This window comes from Euleptes europaea, chromosome 9, assembly GCF_029931775.1.
Source record: "Euleptes europaea isolate rEulEur1 chromosome 9, rEulEur1.hap1, whole genome shotgun sequence".
In the NCBI taxonomy this organism is placed as follows: Eukaryota; Metazoa; Chordata; class Lepidosauria; order Squamata; family Sphaerodactylidae; genus Euleptes; species Euleptes europaea.
In genome coordinates this window covers 32185981-32206010 of record NC_079320.1, presented here as the reverse complement: position 1 = coordinate 32206010, position 20030 = coordinate 32185981, and the positions used below count along the sequence as shown (strand labels likewise).

General features: G+C 40.0%; 1 protein-coding gene across 1 annotated transcript in view; it reads right to left on the bottom strand.

Moving 5' to 3' along the window:
- The window catches only part of BLTP1 (bridge-like lipid transfer protein family member 1), a 141818-nt gene that overhangs the window by 93112 nt on the left and 28676 nt on the right, over nt 1-20030 (bottom strand). The window contains exons 12-22 of the mRNA XM_056855866.1: nt 19858-19936; nt 18721-18812; nt 16154-16271; nt 13533-13688; nt 11469-11566; nt 9575-9753; nt 9318-9424; nt 6613-6803; nt 5422-5649; nt 3624-3761; nt 1106-1282 (exon numbers count right to left, since the gene is read on the bottom strand). Coding sequence (XP_056711844.1) covers nt 1106-1282; nt 3624-3761; nt 5422-5649; nt 6613-6803; nt 9318-9424; nt 9575-9753; nt 11469-11566; nt 13533-13688; nt 16154-16271; nt 18721-18812; nt 19858-19936 — 1563 coding nt within the window. The remainder of the gene's footprint in view (nt 1-1105; nt 1283-3623; nt 3762-5421; nt 5650-6612; nt 6804-9317; nt 9425-9574; nt 9754-11468; nt 11567-13532; nt 13689-16153; nt 16272-18720; nt 18813-19857; nt 19937-20030) is intronic.

Genomic DNA, 20030 nt, shown 5'->3' with positions numbered 1-20030 from the left:
TTTTGTTTCCAATTCCTGCAACCGATTCTACAACATTAGCGTATCTAGAATGGAAAACCAATCTCTTCAGAATGATTTTAAAAAGTATCCCAAGCATTTGGCAAAATATTCTCTACTTGCAAAATTAGTAGCAACCTCTACTTTATTTCAGAAACTCACGTCTGCAAGAGTGGTTGGAAGAGTTTTCATTTTATTTTCCTATGAGATAATATTCTAACTCTTGTTGGCCTCTAAGGTACTACTGGAATCAAATCCTATTATTCTAACAAGTTTTCAGACGGTAGCCATGTTGGTCTGCAGTAGAACAGCTAGATTCAAGTCCAGTAGTACTTTAGAGACTAACATGTTTTTGGGGTTATAAGCTTTCGAGAGTCAAAGCCCCCTTTGACAGGTATCTCGAAAACTTATCTTGAAAACCTACCAAAATCTGCTACTGGACTCAAACCTAGAAATTCTAACAAGTTTCTTATCCCTAGACAACATTTTGCTGTGCAAAATTCTTTAGTAAGCACATTGTCATGGTCAATTGTGCTTTTGCCATTGAAAGTATATTTCACAGAAACTGAAATGCTAAATGTAATGACTTCTCATGCAATATTAGACTGTTAGATTCAATCAGTTTTTCTGCTGGTGAAAAAGGAAGGATAGGGTCTCCTTTGATCACCAAAACGGCTAGACTGGGGATCATGGGACACATATGGACATATACGGACAAAAGCCATGTAGGATGGAGGCCTGTAATAAGGTCCAGAATTCAATGTGACTGAGCAAAAAGCTCGCTGAATGTGTATACCTTTGAAATCTGGATAGCACAGAATCCAATGGGCGAACAAGTTCTCTACAAGCCTTTTCCTTCACAAGAACAATTGTTCTCATTCTGATTTCATTCAAAGATTCCTATCTCAACAGTTCATTTTAACATGAATTTATAGCTACAATCCTTGTAAGACAGCAGACAATTCTGTGGGAGTTCTGGTCAATATTTGGTGCTTTAAGAAACAACAACAAAGCTTAAATTCTAATCTCTCAGGCAATTTTCAAGCCTCGTGCTTCAATATATCAAAGGTGAAATGAACATATCCCAATCTGAAACCAAGTTGCATACCTGCGGAACTGTAACCTTAGCTGTCAGACTCCCAGCTTGCACATCAATCAACCATGCATATTCTAGCAAGTCACTTCCCAGAGGCAAACCTTCAGCTGAAAACATCGCATGGGCCCGTAATTGCAGACCCGAAAGGCTGATATGACCCTCTCGAAGTACTTCATCCACAGGGGGTCTCTGTTAAGAATGAAAAACTTCTCCGTTGAACAAATAGCTAAAATAATCTTTGCATTAGCTAATTAGAACTAGTTGTGGCCATTAGACAGTGGTACTTTTTTATGAAATAAATATTCACTAATATGTAAAGTTACATTATTGTCATTCAAACTGCAACTGCAAAGTAAATAAAAATTAGATCAAGAGTCTTTTTTGTACATCAATTGTCAAACCACCAACCTTTGATTCAGGTTACTGCCTCCTAGTCCACAGTTAATATGCATATATTACACAAGTTCATCAGAATCAGTGTAATATAGCCTTTATGAAAATACATAAATGTCTTTGCCATAACTTTAACTATAGTATTAATGCTACATAAATATTAGGCAATGTGACAATATGCAAATAACCATTTCAGTATGTAGGTGGCATCTGGTAAAATGTCACTTGTACAACCATGTGGTCCAGCTCCCAACAGTCCACATTTATCTTTTGCCATCCTACAACCACTCAATTCACTTTCAGTCAATTTACAGAGGGCTGATCTCTCCCTATCTTCAGGAATTCTTTTCTGTTTAAAGCAAGAGCCCCTGTGTAATATTGCAGAGGGCCAAGCTTTCCAGGAGAGCCAGCGTGGTGTAGTGGTTAAGAGCGACAGACTCTAACCTAGCGAACCAGGTTCAATTCCCCACTCCTCCACATGAAGCCTGCTGGGTGACCTTGGGCCAGTCACAGTTCTCTTGGTATTCTCTCAGCCCACACAGAGGAAAGCAATGACAAACCACCTCTGAACATTCTCTCTCCTTGAAAACCCTACGGCAGGGGTGTCGAACTCATTTGTTATGAGTGCCGGTTATGACATAAATGTCACTTGGTCGGGCTGGGCCATGTGTGCCATAAAATTTAATGCCAGGTACTGGAGATACAAACTTTATAGAAGACACAGGCAAAACCAATTAATGTTATTTTTGTACTTTATTTTTCACTTAAAATATCAACAAGCTTAAAACAATAACACTCTTACAGTATTTTCTTTTATTTAACAGTCTTTGATAATTGATACCTCGAGACTAGGGGAGGTGGCTGCCTCGGCTGGCGAGCTCACATGGGCTTGTCAGCCCAGATCAGGAGTGGGGGGGGGGCTACCTCGGCTGGCTTGCGGGCCAGATAAGAGCCCTCAAGGGGCCTGATCCGGCCCTCGGCCCTTATGTTGGACACCGATGCCCTACGGGGTTGTCAGAGGTCCGCTATGACTTGAAGGCACACACAAACTTTCCTGTGAACTGAATAGCCACTAAATCTTTACAGCTGTGCATAATTTCTGCCAGAGGCCTCAAATCAGAATATTGCCAACATATGAGTTCTCCTTCTACTCATTCACCAGGCAATAGACAACAGTGAAGCCTTGAGAGAGTCAACAATGGCCTACCCTTTTGTTTCTGGCCTACTGTTCCTGCTGTACCATATTTTACTAGTTGGCCAGTGTGGTGTAGGGGTTAAAAGCGGTGTTTTGGATTGGTGATCTGGAGAACCGGGTTGGTTTCCCCAATCCTATCCACGAAGCCAGCTGGGTGACCTTGGGCGAGTCACAGTTCTATTAAGAGCTCTCTCAGCCCCACCTACCGCACAGGGTGTCTGTTGAGGGGAGGGGAAGGGAAGGAGATTGTGAGCTGGTTTGATTCTGCCTTAAGTGGTAGATAAAGTCAGCATATAAAAACCAACTCTTCTTCTTCTACCTATGGCTGGGTTTTACTACTAAAGCACAGCACAGACTAGCTGATGTTGCCCAACAGACGTCCGAGGCTGGGTACAGCAAGGCCAGATGCCACTAAGTGCACCATTATTGAATCTCTGGCCCGCTGAAAGCAGGGAGTGGCACAGCTAAGTCCATTCTTGCCCTGCATTGGCAGCAAGAGTCAGCAAGCAGAGCCCAGTCCAGCAAACAAACCCTGGTGCAGGGGGAAGCAGCATGCCAGAAAAGGGGAAGCAGAAATAAACCCCCTGAAGTCTGTATCACTGGATGGTTATAAGTGGAGAAATCATGCATGCCACCCAGAAGTGGCAAAAGGTTTTTACAATGAGGTAACTTATTAAAAACCATAGCTCTGAATGGTGTCTAATGTTCCCTTCTAGACACTTTCAAGTCAAGCAGCAGATGGAAAGGAATTTTCTCCTTTACATTCAAAATACTGATAGGAGAGAAACATACTAGGATGATAAAAGTAGAACTGCCACTCAGGTGTGCTTTTCTTAGTTGTTCTTCTTTCGAGTCTCTTTGAAAGCAAGTAACCTGAGGAAAACCTACATGACAGCCTGAATTAATTTTAAAATAATGACATGCCAGACACAGACATATTACCTGGTAGTTGTCATTCAAAAACAAATTCACTGGTGACAACACAAGTTGCAACATTGTCTCCTTGTATCCTTTCTTCATCTCAAAGCATAACCTTTCCAAGAAAACTGTAGGACATTCAGGACCATCACTGCTGCAATGCTGGAGAATAAACCACCAAAAAAGGTCAGTAGGAAGTTAAGTAGAACATCAAAAGTTATCAAGATCCAAGGGATATCCACAATGTTCTTCAGAATAGGCAACACTGGAAATATCATCTAATAGTTACACTACTTGTTCTGAAGGCTCACTTCCACATTCCCAGGTGACATGCACAAGGATCAGTAAACAGCATATACCGCATAGCACAATATAGTCCTTTAAAAATTTTCCCACATCAGCACATATCTGATGGCACTTTTTTGTGGGACTGTATTTTCACAAAATTATTTCTAACAGGTTGGCAAATGAGACAACGATCCCTTCAGACCCAGACGGTTGCAACCATGTTGTATCTTAGAGGAATGGGAGGGGGAAACACTGCTAAGGTCTACAGGTCTGCTCAGAATATCGAAATATACAATTCATATGTTTTTTAATTATAAAATTATATTTAAAGGCGCTTGAGGAAATACCAGTGACGGCATCATGCTTCTCATATGTTTAAAACAGTTCATCAAGTCATACGACCCAAAGCGGAGGAAAATGATAAAAAAAATTCTCTGCCTTCTACATCTCCATATGCTGTATATTGAGAAATGAGGTTAACCTTATTGAGGTAAATCTCTATGTGGTGTTTCATGTGCCTCTTCCCTTGTACACTTAGGGAGTGTTGGAAACATTTTTACCCCAAACTGCATTCAAAGCGAAACTAAATTAGCATAAATGGTGGAATAGACAAAATAATATTTTCTTAGTAATCATATATGTTCTCCCTGGTGCCTCTGCTACTGTTCTATTCCTTTATAGGCAGGTAAGACTTAAAAGACTGATTTTTCCATAGCACTCTTTCATTCAAAATTCTAGTAACCAGCCATCCACTAAACTACAAAGAGAAATAGGTAAGCCAAGCCAGATGTATTCCCCATCCTGCAGAGTCCCAACAAAACAGGACTGAAGGGAAAACGAGGCACATTATACAGTGGAGAGGACATTGTCCTCTGTCAGACAGTTATTCCCTTTTGAAGGTAGCTTTCACCAAACGTTAATTAGAATTCAAAGGTTGAGGATTAGGGGACAGATCCTTTGGAATATATATTCCTTGGGATCCAGTCAAAAATCTACAGAGGAGGGCAGAGTATTGCAGTCCATATCTCCACACTGTCACAATACATGCAACAAAGTCTGAAATCCGGTGGTGGGAGAAGGAGGGAAGCCAAGTTCACTTAGCTGATCCAGGCAGGAGGGAGTAGACAACAGCTACTAAGCGCAACACATTGACCGGAAGGGATGAAGCTACATGCAGTTCTTCCATGAACCAGTGGGGAGAGCAATATACACCAAACAGGGAAGAGACAGACTGCCCTCTTCTCCCTCAACTATATGTTCTTATGGGTTGATAAGCACAGCTTCCCTGTAGTCCTTAGGAACATTTCCTTCCAGGGTGCTCAAGCCCCATAGGAAAAGCAACACCACAATCCCACCACATTCCAGAGACCGAAGCCAGGGACTGCATGTGAATTTCGTTTACTTTAAAAATTTCTACCTCACCTCTGCTGAGACTGGTCCTCAGAACAGTTTACTTTTTGAATGTTTTTGAATGTTTAATTAAGCCTACTGTATACATGATGCTTCTGAGTAATAAAGCGCCTGAAGCACTTACCACTGGGAGTCGTCCATGCACTTTGTACACATTAACAAGCACAGTAATATCCCAAGGGCGCAGAGTTAGAGGATGAGCCTGCCTGACCAACGTCTCGCTCTCCTTCTTGTCAGCATCCACTCCTACCGCAGTCCATCCAGAACTTGAAGACGTTGACATGGATAGAACAGGGCTTGAAATCACTTCTTCAAAGTCAGTGTACATATCAGCTTCACCAAAATAATTTTCCTGGCAGGATGAATTAGCAACATTTTTCATAAGAGAACAGAACATAAACCTTTATGCTTCAATCAAGCTCTAGTTCTGCAATCTACTTTAAAAACACATCAATAAACCTCGCTTTTTGATTATACCAACATAACCTGCAGGATCAAGGTTAGACATCCTATTACAAGCTTCAGAAGTGGATGGTTTCTGTTAGCGCTCATTAAAAAAAAAAAACTAGGAAGTTTGCAAGATGATAAATAATAAAATACATTATTTATGAAGCACCTGAAATTAGGCCTGCTCAGGCCTTTCTGCATGGGACAAATTAAGACAAGGTTCGTGTTAATCTCATCAGCCTTGTGCAGCAGCAGCACACACCGCAGGCCAGACATGGATGGAAATCACCAACCTCAGTTCTGAACTGCCTCTATTTACTTGAACACGACCCTGAATGTAAAGACACACACCCCTTTAAAATGTTGCACCCAAAAGATTTTTATTATTGGACATCACTGCAACTTGTATACAGATTTAAGACTACGCCTTATTCTTTTTTTCTGATGGCATATTTGGGAGAAAAAATTAGTCGTGCATGTGAGTATCTAGACTTGACTTTACTTAGATGACCCAGTTGAAAACTCATATTAAACTCAGCCCCCGAAGGGAACAATATTCACTACGTTTCTCAAGTTTCACCAAGGGCAGACGTTCACTTCTAGCATTTCCCTTTCTATAGGATCTTTAAGAAGCCCTTCAGGCCAATAAAAATCTTTGTCTGCCATTCCCTTTACTTAGTGGTTTCTCGAGCCTCCTGTCTACTACACAGGTATCCCACCTGTCCCTCCAATATACCGTAAAGATTTGATTTTCTTATTTAAAGAGCCATATTTGGTTGCATACTGAGCCACATTTGGCTCTAGAGTCGTAGGTGTAGACCCTCTGCGCTAAGGGTTTGTGTCCTTTAGCTCATGGCATTCTCCATACCTTTATGGACAGGAAGGCTTTCAAAAGAGGTCCATATAAAATGATATGAGAGTCTGGAGAGAGTTCCAGTTCCACGCGGAGCCTGTCAGGTGGAAGCTCAGAAGGGTCAACAGGAGGGCGGGTAGATGCTAAGGGGGACTTCTTCTGGGAGGGTCTTAATCCAGATAACATCGTTTCTTCCATTTCTGACACTTCGGATTAACAAAAAAGTAAAATAATTTTGTCATCATGTTAAGTATTTAAGTAAAGGTAGTTAAGTAGCTCAGTGATAACACATGAAATAAAATGCTTGATATGGGTAGTCTGCCGACTGCTGATATGATCACAGAGGAAATGAGTTCCACAACACTCAGAACAAATGCCAGGGAAGGGAGAATAAGTCTGGCAATTTCCACAAAGTTTCTCTCTTTATTACCACACATTTTTACTTCACCCAAGAAGCTCTTGCCAGCACATATGGTCCTCCATACCTCTTACTAAAATTTAAATAAGGACTGGTAATGAATATATACAGAACACAAGTTTACCATACTGTTCTCAACTGCAACAAAAACTTGTGCATTCTCTCTGACTTATGAATAACGCATTGTGATAATTGTACCTTGTGTTCTTTAGCAAATCACAGACGATAGTGCAGAAAAAAATTCAAAAATTACAAGGAAAAAATATACTGACAGCTATGGCTATGGATCAAGTGCTTCCCAGATCAGCAACTCACTTCTTGTTATACTAAGTATAATGAAGTTCTAACTAGAATAATTGAAATAGCATTAACCTTTATGTTAGCTCCCGTTTGCGTCAAATGAAATGAAAGTTGTGTACTTGTTCCGCAATTTTTAAAAGAAAAATCCAATTTCCTTTTAATTTTTTGGTCTACAGCATGCGGTTCTCCCCCCACCTCTTGTTGTCTATCAAAAAGAATAGGCATGCTCCAGGGATGTCCGCATGCAGCCGATTGCCACATCAACTCTAGGAAATGCTTTCAGCACTCTCCATATTTTTTGCAAAAAGCATAAGAGTTTGGGAGAAGCAATGTAAATAATAACAGTTATTAGTAATATTAAAATAATATAAATATTAATATAAATAATATAAATAATAATATAAATATAAAATAATATATAATACAAATAATAACAGTTATCCACTACACATGTGCTAGTTGTTCCACGAAGGTTTCCTACTGATAGCTATGATACTAAGCCCCCAACACTCCTTTTTGCAGTTTCAGAAGTTTTTTATAAGAAACTGACAATAAGGAAACACTAAAATGAAGCTGGTATACTTTTTATTACATCTAATATGCTTTTATTTCAAGGTATCTATGAAGCCCAACTACAATAAGAACTAAAGTACCACAAAGGCGTTTTAAAGAGAAACATACTAATAAATGTATAAGCAATACTACACTAGGCTGCTGTTCTCCAGGGCCCTGTGATTTTTTTCTATATAAAATATCTCTTGTAGCAGCAAGACACCATCAGATAGATTAATGGTAAGGTTATTGATGGTTTAACTCAATAGGAACAAATATTGATTGTTAAATAGGAGGAAATGTATTTTATTTCACTAGAATTTGCAAGCACTGCATTCTGGGATCAAGATTGGTACATTTTGGAATTCTCTGACAAAAGTGACATGGTGAATTTTTTAGGCTTACTCCAGTCAGGTTTTTAAATGGCACTAAAGATCAATTTATTCTGCAGAGAATATAGCAGTGGTGCCAGACTAGGATTTAGTTCCTCTTAATTCTACACATTTTGTTATTGTTGTGTTTAAAACCAATAATAAAACACACAACATTTATCTTACAGTCTTAACATGAAACCTCTTGGAGGCCCCTAAAGGATGGAAAGTAACCAAACAGGTTTCCTTTGGGAGGCAAGAACTAATTTACAAACGTTTGAACAGGAACTGCAAGGGCATGCGCTATGTCAAATCCCCCCAACCAGAAACACACTTGTTTCCCAGCAACAACTTCAAATTATTTCTTCAAATCTCTCTCACACGTTTTGCCCTTAGGCGACACTGTTTTGGCTCCGGTAGAGGCTCATTCATGCTGACAAAGTGCAGACCGTCTACTCCCTTAGAAGCCTACCTGATCTCTATGGTCATTTTCTGAGGCCCTGCTTCAGTTGTTCCTACCTTCTGAGATTAGGCAGGTGACAACCTGTGAAAGGGCTTTCTCAGTTGTGATATGAAAACTCTGGAACTCTCTCCCCAGGAAGATTTGTCTGTACCCTTCCATTGCCATCTTCTGCCAGTGAGTGAAGACTGGTTTGTTTCATTTGGCATTTCCTCAGTGATCCTTCCCTCCTAACCAGTGTTTTGTTATTTTTATGTCTTTGTATGCATTTTAGTTCTGATTTAAATGATGTGTTGTTGTTCTTTTCTGGCTGGTTTCGACAGTTTAAAAATGTGATTTTATTATGTACGTTTTAATGTTAGCTGCATTGGTGGCCTTTCTGAAAGCAGAAAGACAGGATATACATTTTGTAAAATAAACTTAGTGACCCAATAGCTTAACCTACTCCAAGCCTAGAGAGACACCACATACGGTAACAGAGCAGCATGGCTTTATCCAAAGGTTCCGCTGTTTTTCAGTTTATTCTGCTTAAGTTCTAGCTTCTCTCTCAAAATGCTTCTACAGTAACTCTGAAATTTTCCTCATGTGTAAACAATTAAAGCAATTAGGAGACACTTACGTGACTGCTTTAACTGCTCGTCAGCTTTCTGGGGATAAATTGGATGCCACGCATAGCCAATTGTGAGCATAACATTTGGAACAGTCCAGCATTCGACCCAGCCAGCCCTTTTCAAAAAGAACATTTTTTAAAAACTAAATGGTGGTTGTTAAAACAATTTCCGAACACAGAAAGAAAACACAGGAACCAACAACAACACTTATAACAAAGTACAAAAGAACCAAAATGTAGTCGATAAAACAGAAACAGGAACTCACTCTTCTTGTGTTATGTTCCTCCACTTTGGTTTGCTTGGTTTTTGACCACTCTGACTTTCAGCAGAGTTACAAGACTCAGGATTTAGTTTGCTAAAATGACAGTCTTTTACCAACATAAAGAGAGAATATTTACTGGGGTGGCAGTCCGGAAGAAATAAGTGAAGATCTAGACCTTCTCCCTGAAAATATAACATGAAAACCAATATTCATACAAATGATATCAAAAAACCATGGAAAACACTTCAGACAATACTGATTTTATGCCCACTTTTATAGATTCGTATTTTTTTCCAAAAATATACAAAAAAAGTTGTCAAGGTGCTACAGTCCTCACAGTTTGGTCTGGGTATACAAGAGAGTGACAACAATTCTCAGGATTTTTGTTAGTGGATCGGGGAGATGGGGATTATTTTATTTATAGTGTAAAAAAATTCAAGCCCATTGCATACGAGGAAGAAGACATCACAAACAGCGGTAACCACATCCCAAATGGTGGTGGTCTAGCATCATGTACAGAATTATCTGTCATAAATTGGTCCCTGGCTGCAACTGTTCTCCCTTAGGTTTGGGAGATGCCCCCTCTGCCACGTGTCTTCAAACTGGGCCAGGAAGGCCTTCAGTAGTCTCAGAAGCATGGAAAGACTCCAGGATTAGTGGACCTATGCTCTTACCATCACAGAGAGGAAGGTATAGCCTTTTCAATCTCTTTTGCCTTCTCTTTTTTGCTCACCGCTGAGGGGAGGGGGAAGAGAAGAAAAGGAAACTTTTTGGACAAGGACAAGTATGGGAGGCTTAAGATGATGTGGTTGGAAGCAGTGTTAAGAAGCAGTCCTCTTTAACAACCCAGATCTCTCTATCAGGCAGGACCAGTACTGGGAGTGGAATCCAACCACTTGAGGCGACAGGAAGAAGTCAGCCCTACTCCCAAACCTGTTAAGATGCCTTCCTCCTCTGAAGAAGTATAATGCCTCTTAACCATTTCACCTAGTTAACCAATCAGATTGCCTATGGTAATATCACTGATATTTGAATCAATTGTCTATCAAGCCTTTCCTTTCTCCCATCAATGATTCACCAGACAATGCTCTTGAGCAGCAGAAATAATGGTCTATCAAGCAATTAAAAATGCTTCATGAACAACCGCTCAAAAATCTGGTTAAGTGCTGTCATATATTCAAAACGATACCAAAGACAAAGTGGTGGCATAACAGGTTACATTATAGGGCTGAACCAAAACACAGAACCCCTTTTCACCAGTTGTCACCACCCCTATCCCATGAACAGGATCCATCCATTTTGGCAAACTTTGACAAATGTTCGCCTGATATGCAATTCTATGCAGTTAAGATCACTCTCTGCATCCTGCACTGTAATGCAGGATGCTTCCCTTAAAAGCTGAAGCAACTATTTAAGAAGGGGAAGTCACTCCCATCCTTCCCATCCCTTGCCAAGAAGGACACAGTGGACTGCAAAATACTGTATTCTCATAGTACTCAGGACATCTCCTAAAAGAGCTGCTGAAGCTGCCTTAATAAACATGCCCCCCCCCCAGAAACATGGGCAGGACAGTTCCCACCTCCACCACCCCCTTGCCAAAAGAGGGGGAAAACCTGATCAGGCTCCATAAATGACTGTAGTAACCCCTTTAACAGAAGAAAGACACACACAGAGAGAAGGAAGGAGACTATCAAATGCATAAAAGAAAATAATTTTGACCATATGAACAGTAGAAAGAAAAGTCCGATTTAATAAAGTATAATGAACAATGATGTTTGAGCTCTCTCCTCTTTAAAGGCAGTCTTTTCTTTTCTTGTAACCAGGTCCAAACCAATACCATCGAAGGATTGTGTTACCACGAAAACAAATGCATTGTGAACTGGATAAAGTCACTTACCCTTAAAGAGAATGTAGTGCTGCAGATGCTTGGAACAAAGTCATCAAAAGGCAAAGAAAAATCTATGTTTAATGTTTCCCCACAGGCTGCCACATAAACTACAAGAGAATAGAAAAAATTAGATACCAGTCATCCAAGTTAAAATTGCCTTTCTAAAGACTATACAACCTTAATCACAACTGCGCTGGTGTTCGAGCTTCAGTGCCACTTTCAACCTGAAGAGATTGAACAGAAGCAAGAAGGGGAAAAAGGCGGCGCTCTTCCTCACTTCTGTCCGCCTCACAGAGCCTTAAAACAGATTTGCAAGCTTCTCTTTCCAGTTTCTGCAAGGGCTCTGGCAGCCCAGCAGACACATGAGGTATGGCAAGAGAGTCCTGCCAGTGACCCTTTTAAAAAACAGTGCTGCCAGGTAAGTGCTTCAGCTCTTGAGTGATAGATAACACATGGGCTTATCCAGAACAATGGGGGAAGGGAGAGAAACCAAAGTCTCCATTGACCATAATTCATCACAAGTTACAACTTCCCAGCTCTGGTGTAAGCTCTGGTAAAGTACAATATATCAGAAAAAGATATCTCATCCATGCATACTTGAAACATTCCCAGAAATCAAGGTAGCTGATGCAAAGAAGTATTAAGGGCTTTTGGTTTATTCCAGGCTGGGCTTGCCCGTTTGATTTCACTGACTCTGAGGGTGGCGGTGGAAAGCGCCGTCACGTCACAGCTGACTTATGGCGACCCTGCAGGGTTTTCAAGAGACTTTCGGAGGTGGTTTGCCATTGCCTGCCTTCACGTGGGCTGAGAGTTCTGAGAGAGCTGTGACTGGTCCAAGGTCACCCAGCCGGCTTCACGTGGAGAAGTGGGGAGTTGAACCCGGTTCTCCTAGAGTCTGCCGCTCTTAACCATGAGTGGGTGACTGGACTCAAAGTCAGACATACACTGAAGAAACTCACCTTCAAAGGTGTTCGTTCACTTGGTGCTATGAGGAAACAATGTGGATATGGGAAGGGGGAGAGACACAGAGACCAGCTTCTCTCCCACCCACCCTTTCACCAGTGGAAAGGGTAGCAGTAGGCTTTCGACCCTTCTCTGGCTGCATGTGCCCTAGGAAGGACACATGGAGCCAGAGAAAAGTGGTGAACAGATCCACACTTTCCCATGGTGAAAGCAGGATGGTAGGGAAACCAGAAGCGCCTTCTCCCCCCACCCCCATCCCATAGTGCTAAGAAAAGGAGCATTTTTAACTATGATTTTCCCTGATGTATGTCTAATTGCAAGTCCAGTCCAGCACCTGTGTTTGGTGTATCGTGTAGTCTGACCCTGAATAACATACTTCAGAAGGGCTACACAGATCTCGACAGAGTAGCCAAGTTTTAGCATAGGCCAAAACCAATCAGAACACACTACTCATGTGTACACAGTAATGAGTCCCTCAATTCCTAGCCCAGAATGGTAAGCCACTCCCTGCTCTATGCCATCTCCAGAATTCCTTAGAATAATTTTTTTTTAATTGAGATAATGTATATGACATATCTCCAGAGAACTACATGTGGTGGTTCATAAGGTAAACAAAATAACAATAAAATAGTAAGGATAAAATTATTGTTTACTTCTTAGAGCAAGAGAGAGAAGAGCATTCGGATTTTGCTTGCACCTCCCTCTGCTCCTTGCTAAGAAACCAATACATCCACATTAATATGAATCACTTTGTCGAAAGGAGAGCTCATAATCTCAGCACAAGTAATGCCTGAGATATGTTCACCAGAAATCAGACAGTTGTTCTAATACATGGGAAAATTAAATCTTCCAGGTTAGCTGCTACTGCATTTGGCCTTGTAACAGTTATACTGACAATAGAAATTTATAAACTGGAGCAACCTGATAGCAGAACAAGTAGGTAGCCCTGCTATGTGAGGGATTCCAGGACCATTTGTAGCACACAATCTGCGCACGAGCACACACACAGGAACAGCAAAGCCACTTCTTATTTTCAGTTAAGCATTACTTCTTGATATGGGAAGGGAAGTTGTACGTCTTGCTCGAAATATATTTATACATACGTCTTACCATTTTCCTGTTGCTTTGTGGAACAGTCAATCCAATTGTGCTGATTTGCTGCCCAAATCATTTCAAACTGATGAAACATGATTTTAAAATTCCATGTGTAAGGAACAAAGGCATAGATGTCAGGGGCACTGTCACTGGACCAATCCTGAATCAAATCTGAAATGAAAGGGCATACATGGGCACCGCCATTCACTCAGAAAACAGATTATGTTAGATTAAAAGTTCACATCTTCATCTTTTCCGTGGAATAACCAAGTAGAGCAAATACCTTCTGAGTCAGATGTATTGTGAAAACCATTCCATCTTTTCACTTTTCCAACCACAAAAATATTTGCTTTTTTAACAGTAAATAATTAGAAGAAGAAATACAGCATTCTTGCTCCCTCCTGAGGTCCCAGATTGTCCCACACTAGCAAACAGTAGCTGTTGCATTTCTAAGAGCATTCAAAACCTTTGGCGGGACATTTGTGTTCTTAGGCAGGAAGCCATTCTTTTTTATAACAAGTGATGCATAAATAAAACAGGCAAATAAAAACATGTGAGTCAGAATTCTTACTGTTTTACATTACATTAAAAGAGTTAGTCTGTCAAATGCTTCTGTTTCACAGTAATCATACTGGTTTAGAACCTATAACTCTCTTATGCTAAGTAGGATCTTATGATTCCCTTCTGCCAAGTTTTCTTTCAACAGAGAGATGTGCCCTCTGTCAAAAGTCCCCCTCTATTATAGGAAGGGAGTCACTGGATCCAACCCAGAAACTACAAAAGGATCAGCTTGATCATAAACTTAATTAGACTGAAGCTTTACATAAATAAATTGCATAAATACATTCACTTTAAGATGCTATTAAAATACAAAGGATTAACTGTTCCAAAAACCTTTAGCATCTAAAATAGCTCCAAATATTAAAACTTTGCAAGATTCAGCAAAATATCATTGGAACTCGGAACCATTTCATCTACTCACTTATTTGGCACAGGACATTTTTAAATTATTATATATTTATTTTTGCATTTAAATACGTTTTTGTATTTAACATACAAGCTCCCCAACTCCCACTCCATTTTCCCCTTTGACTGTCAATTGATCTCCTCAGCATTTTCAATCACCAGTGGGAATTTAACAATATTTCTTCTGATTAATTTACAATGTTACAGTTGTTGCATATCCAGGATGTCCGGGATGTCCCCTAGGTAGGAACATAACAGCTGCCCTGCTGGAGCAGACTAGTGATCCATCAAACTGTTTCACTCAGTGGTCAACCAACTGCCTCAGAGGGCCAAGATGGCATAAAAAGCAATGACTTCGCTTGATGTTAGCTCCTAGCACCAGTATTCAGAGGCCTCCTGCCTTGGATGATGGGCATTACACTTAGTCACTATGGCTAGTAGCTACTGATGGACCTATCTTCCCATGCATCTGTTTAATTATTTTAAAGCCACGTGTGCTTGTGGCCATCACTACATCCCCTGGCAGTGAATTCCACAATGTAATTGAGTAAAGAAGCATCTCATTTTTGTTCATCCTGAATCTATTGCCCATCAACTCCATTTTGGACTCCCAAGTTCTAGTACTGTGGGAGAGGAAGAAAAAGTACTCACTATCCACTTTCTTATAATTTATCATTTAAGCTTGATCATTTCCCCCCTCAGTCACCATTTTTTATGTAAACTGAAATGTCCCAAACTCTTCAACCTTTCCTCATAGAAATAGTATTCCAACCCCTTAAACATTTTGATTGCCCTCTTCTGCACTTTTCCTATCTCCTTAATATCATTTTTAGATACAGTATTCCGAATGAGGCTACACCATAGATCTATACAAGTGCGTTGTGATATTGGTCATGTTATTTTTAACTACTTTCCTGATACTCTTTAACATGACGATTGCCTTTTTCACAGCTACTGTACACTGAGCCAACATTTTCATCAAGCTATTCACTACAACCCCAAAATATCTTTCCCAATCAGTCTTGGTCAGACAAGGTACCTGTGTGGGGCCCCACTGTATGGCTTTCATCATTTATATTGGGGCAAGCCAGTTTATTATGGAGATACATGAAAATCTTAAAACAGTATCAATCCTACACAGCTCAACTGCAAGTGAATATTATGAACTAAAACAAGTAAACAAGTAGTAAGTACTAAATAAACAAACTTTATTTTATCAAGGGTTTATAAAACCTTTTGCTAGTACTGGTTGGCAAAGCAGAAATCAAAGTGCAGCTTCTTAAACTAGGCTTATTCAGCCCAGTGGGGGTTAGGAAGGAAAGAGCTTTCGATATTTCTAATTTAATACATACATCATGCATCAAGACAATAGTAGAATTAATTAATTAATTCCACCAAGACATAAATCATTTAGATGATTGCTACACCAAAAGTTCTTCACTGAAACTGCAGTGCAGGAACATATTCTGTGCTGCTGCGATCAAAATAATTCTCCAGATTAGTTGGATGACTAAGGTATAATGAAATGAACAAGTAAATAAGATATTGTTATAGCAATTCTTAATAAGTATATCTGTTCACAAACACCCCGTTCGTATTGGTACTGCTATTTGTTATTTTTTCAAAAAAAACTTGCAAAATATACATGTTACATAAAATAGAGCCACTACCTGTAAAAAAGCTTTTTTGAGCGAAGATAAAATGGTAGGTTGCCTTATATACTTCAACTTCACACTGCCATGTCTGCGGCATGTTCCATATCCGGGGATAGGTAGAATTAATATGAAACTGAACAAAACACAAAAGCAGTAGCATATGCTCATAATATGGTAACGTATGAACAACAGGCAAAGTAAAGTAATAACTGTTCTTGGTGAATAATTAAAAATATTTTCCTACTGATTTAATTTTAGTTTGTTTCAATACTTCCAATAAATACATGTTTGTCGTCTGCTTTCATAGCAAAGATACCAGTCAACTTTTGATCATAGTATTTTGTATGAAAAACCCATTTTTATATTGCAGGGCAACAAATCATTAAACTATCTTGAAATGTAAGACAGGATTTTGTAATCGTAACAATGAAGGTACTGGCACCTACTAGATGAAGTGGTGTCTTGGAACATCCATGAACATTTTAAGTGTTGTGAAAATAAGAAACATGGAATGCTCACAGGCTCTCTTAGTTTCAGGAGGGAAGCTATGTTTGCCTGCAGCAGAAGAGCTAGATTGGAGTCCAGTAGCACCTTAGAGATTAACAAGATTTTTGTGATATAAGCTTTCAAGAGTCAAAGCTACCTTCAACAGATATATAAGCCACATTAAAAGAAGATTCAGAAAGTAAGGGAGAGAGAGAAGATTTAGCAGTGGTCTGACATATAGGGAATTCATGGGGAAAGCAGGATGATGCCAGAAGAATCAGAAAAGGGCAAGTAGAGAAGACAGGTAATGGAGGCAAAGGCCTATGGCAGGAAAAAAGACCTAAAGAAAAGATAAAGTATAGGAAGGTGGTGGATGGAGAAACAATTAAGGGTGCTGCTGCCTAAGAGCCTGAGGAGTTGAATGAAGAAGCACTAACTAGGGAAGAAAAATTGGGAATTGAAAAAACAATGGATAGTTAAGGTGCCAAGAAAAAGATAGGCCTTACCCAGAACACAGGAAAGGGAAGTTCTATAAGCAGTTTACAGGAAAGAATGGTTTAATTTAATTTGCTTTATTTATATCCTGCCTTTCTCCCTAATGGAGACCCTAATGGAGACCCAACACGTGGCATATATGGTTCTCTTTACCTCCATTTTATCCTCACAACAACCCTGTGTGGTAGGTTAGGCTGAGAGTACGTGACTAGCCCAAGGTCACCCAGCATACTTCCATGGCAGAGTGGAGATTTGAACCTCAGTCTCCCAGATCCCAGTCCAACCACTACACCACACTGGCAACAAGCCTTTCAGACAGACAATGAAGGGTACATATGGCTGCCATCTCCATTTTGAAAGGATTTATATAAGTTTAAGAGATCTGTGGAAGGGAAGATTCTGCCAGGCACAACTTCTCACATCACCACAACACTATGATGAGGAAGAGCCACACCTGATTCAATTCCCTATACAACTCTTAAAAGTAGTACATCCTCTCAAGATCTGGATCTGGATATGGTTGGGGGTAGTGCAAAGAATATAACTTGCAGAAAAATATGAGAGAAAAGAGATCTTAATTTCACAGGGTTTTATAGGTTTGAGTAAACATGTTCACCTTGTACCTTTTATTTTATATATACATTTACACACACACCACACACACACACACACATATATATGTGTGTGTGTGTGTATGTGTATGTATATGTGTATGTATATGTGTATGTATATTATTGTACAGAATATATATATATATATATATATAAAGATATGGATCTGGAAACTTCAAGTAGTCTAGTGAGGCTAAAGAGGCAGTAAAGAGGTAAGATGAATTTCAAAAACATTTGTATTAGCCTATCCATTATGCAGAAGGAAAACAAACTAAATAATTGGTTCTTGTAGGTTATCCGGGCTGTGTGACCTTGGTCTTGGTATTTTCTTTCCTGACGTTTCGCCAGCAGCTGTGGCGGGCATCTTCAGAGAGACACTGTCCTTCAGTGTTATTCCTCTGAAGATGCCTGCCACAGCTGCTGGCAAAACGTCAGGAAAGAAAATACCAAGACCATGGTCACACAGCCCGGATAACCTACAAGAACCAATGAACTCTGACCGTGAAAGCCTTCGACAAACTAAATAATCATCAGGCCAAATCCCGGCAATGGGCAGCAGCACCAAGACAGATTTTGCCTCCCTCCCTGCAACAGCAGATGCTTTCCCTTCAGACCAACACAGACGTTACTGTCACTGAGAGTGACAAAGGAGAGAAAACTCACTTTATTTCAGCTCCCTTCCACTTTCTGGACCATAACTCACAATGCCTTAGATCTCTGGTTATTGTATACATCAAACTGATGCTCAAGTTACAGCATCACTGCTTCCCCACACAAATTGCCATTAGTGGACTTTAACTAGACCAGTACTACTGCAGTGCATTCTCTGTCAGGCTGTTCCTGAAGAGACTGCTCAAACTCTGCAGATGTCAACTTACATACTAATGAAGCAAAATATCTGGTGTTCTAGTGTTTTGATACTCCATATTCTGGCAAATTTTAAAACAAAATACTGATATCACTCTGGTACTTATGAATACCAATACTTACAGCTAACATTTCAGCTTCCAAGAGAGTTCGGTACTGCATACTGCTGGTGGCATCTACATGTAAAAGTTGTCCTTTAATTGTAGGAGTGTAACCTAAGTAATTAGAACAAAAGAATAAACATGTGCTTCTCTCTTTCTCCAAACACCACATCATCATCATTTCAATTTTTAATTAGTGTTCTGATCCCTTTATATATCAGAAGTAAGCACATTGCACGGACTGGACCAATTTAAAAATAAACATCTTATGTAGAATGCAGCATGAAGGAGACATTATGCATACACTGTACAGTGTTCTATATACAGCGCTAGGAGATGAGGAAGTAACATAAGTCTACAACAGAAAAATGCCTGGGACAGCATTAACAATGTAAATATCCTAATCTAAAAAACAAGTGCTGGTCTTTGTGCAGATACCAAAATCTGCATAGTGGGGCCAGTCATGGCTACCATTCATGGGTCTGAAAACCCAGGAAACTCCCCAGCTTTGGGGGAAAAATCTAAAAAACCCTGAACAAGTTGTGTATGTGCTTGTACAGACATTTTTAAAAACCTACAGCTAGAGGTTGGTTGTATTGTAGGTTGTTGTAGCAATCACAATGAATGAAGGCACCTGCTCATGAGTTTCAGTAGAGGCTTGGAGAAGGCCAGGATGAAGACGACACAGTGACAGCAAATGGAGCAGGGGACATGATGGCAATTGGGGGCAGGAGGCAATGGCAAGCAGCAGGAGAAGGTGAAATATGGGAAGAAATCAGATTTCCCTGGTCCCAAAAGGTCTCCCTGCTGCCATTTACTATTGCAAAATTTTCCATGCCGTTAATACTTCAATGTTAGTATGCACTTTAAAACGTCATCTTACATAGATAGATGGCAGTAGTAGCCTGATCCCAAACTCATTCAACTCTATGACATAAGGATGGTAGAAAAGCAAACGAACATTCTAGTTTCAACAATGAATGCAAACTAACAAAAGTGTGTAAACATAGAGGGGGGAAGCCTCAACTATTGAGAGATTCTTGACTCAAGTCAACACTTCATATCAGTCAACCACACTTCCCCAAATAAATGAATGTTTGAGACTTCAACCTCAAATTCATTTTCCCTGATGAATACAAAATACTTTGCCTGAACCTACCTTTTTCATCTACGGTCATGGGAATATTGATTTCCAAATAAGAGCCTGCTCCAACATTTACGTGTACAGCATTAGTTTCCTGCCAATAAAAACCATGCACCAATTCAATTATTTGCACAAAGACACCCTCCTGCTACACCTCAAGATCACCGTCATGGATGGTTATACTGCCA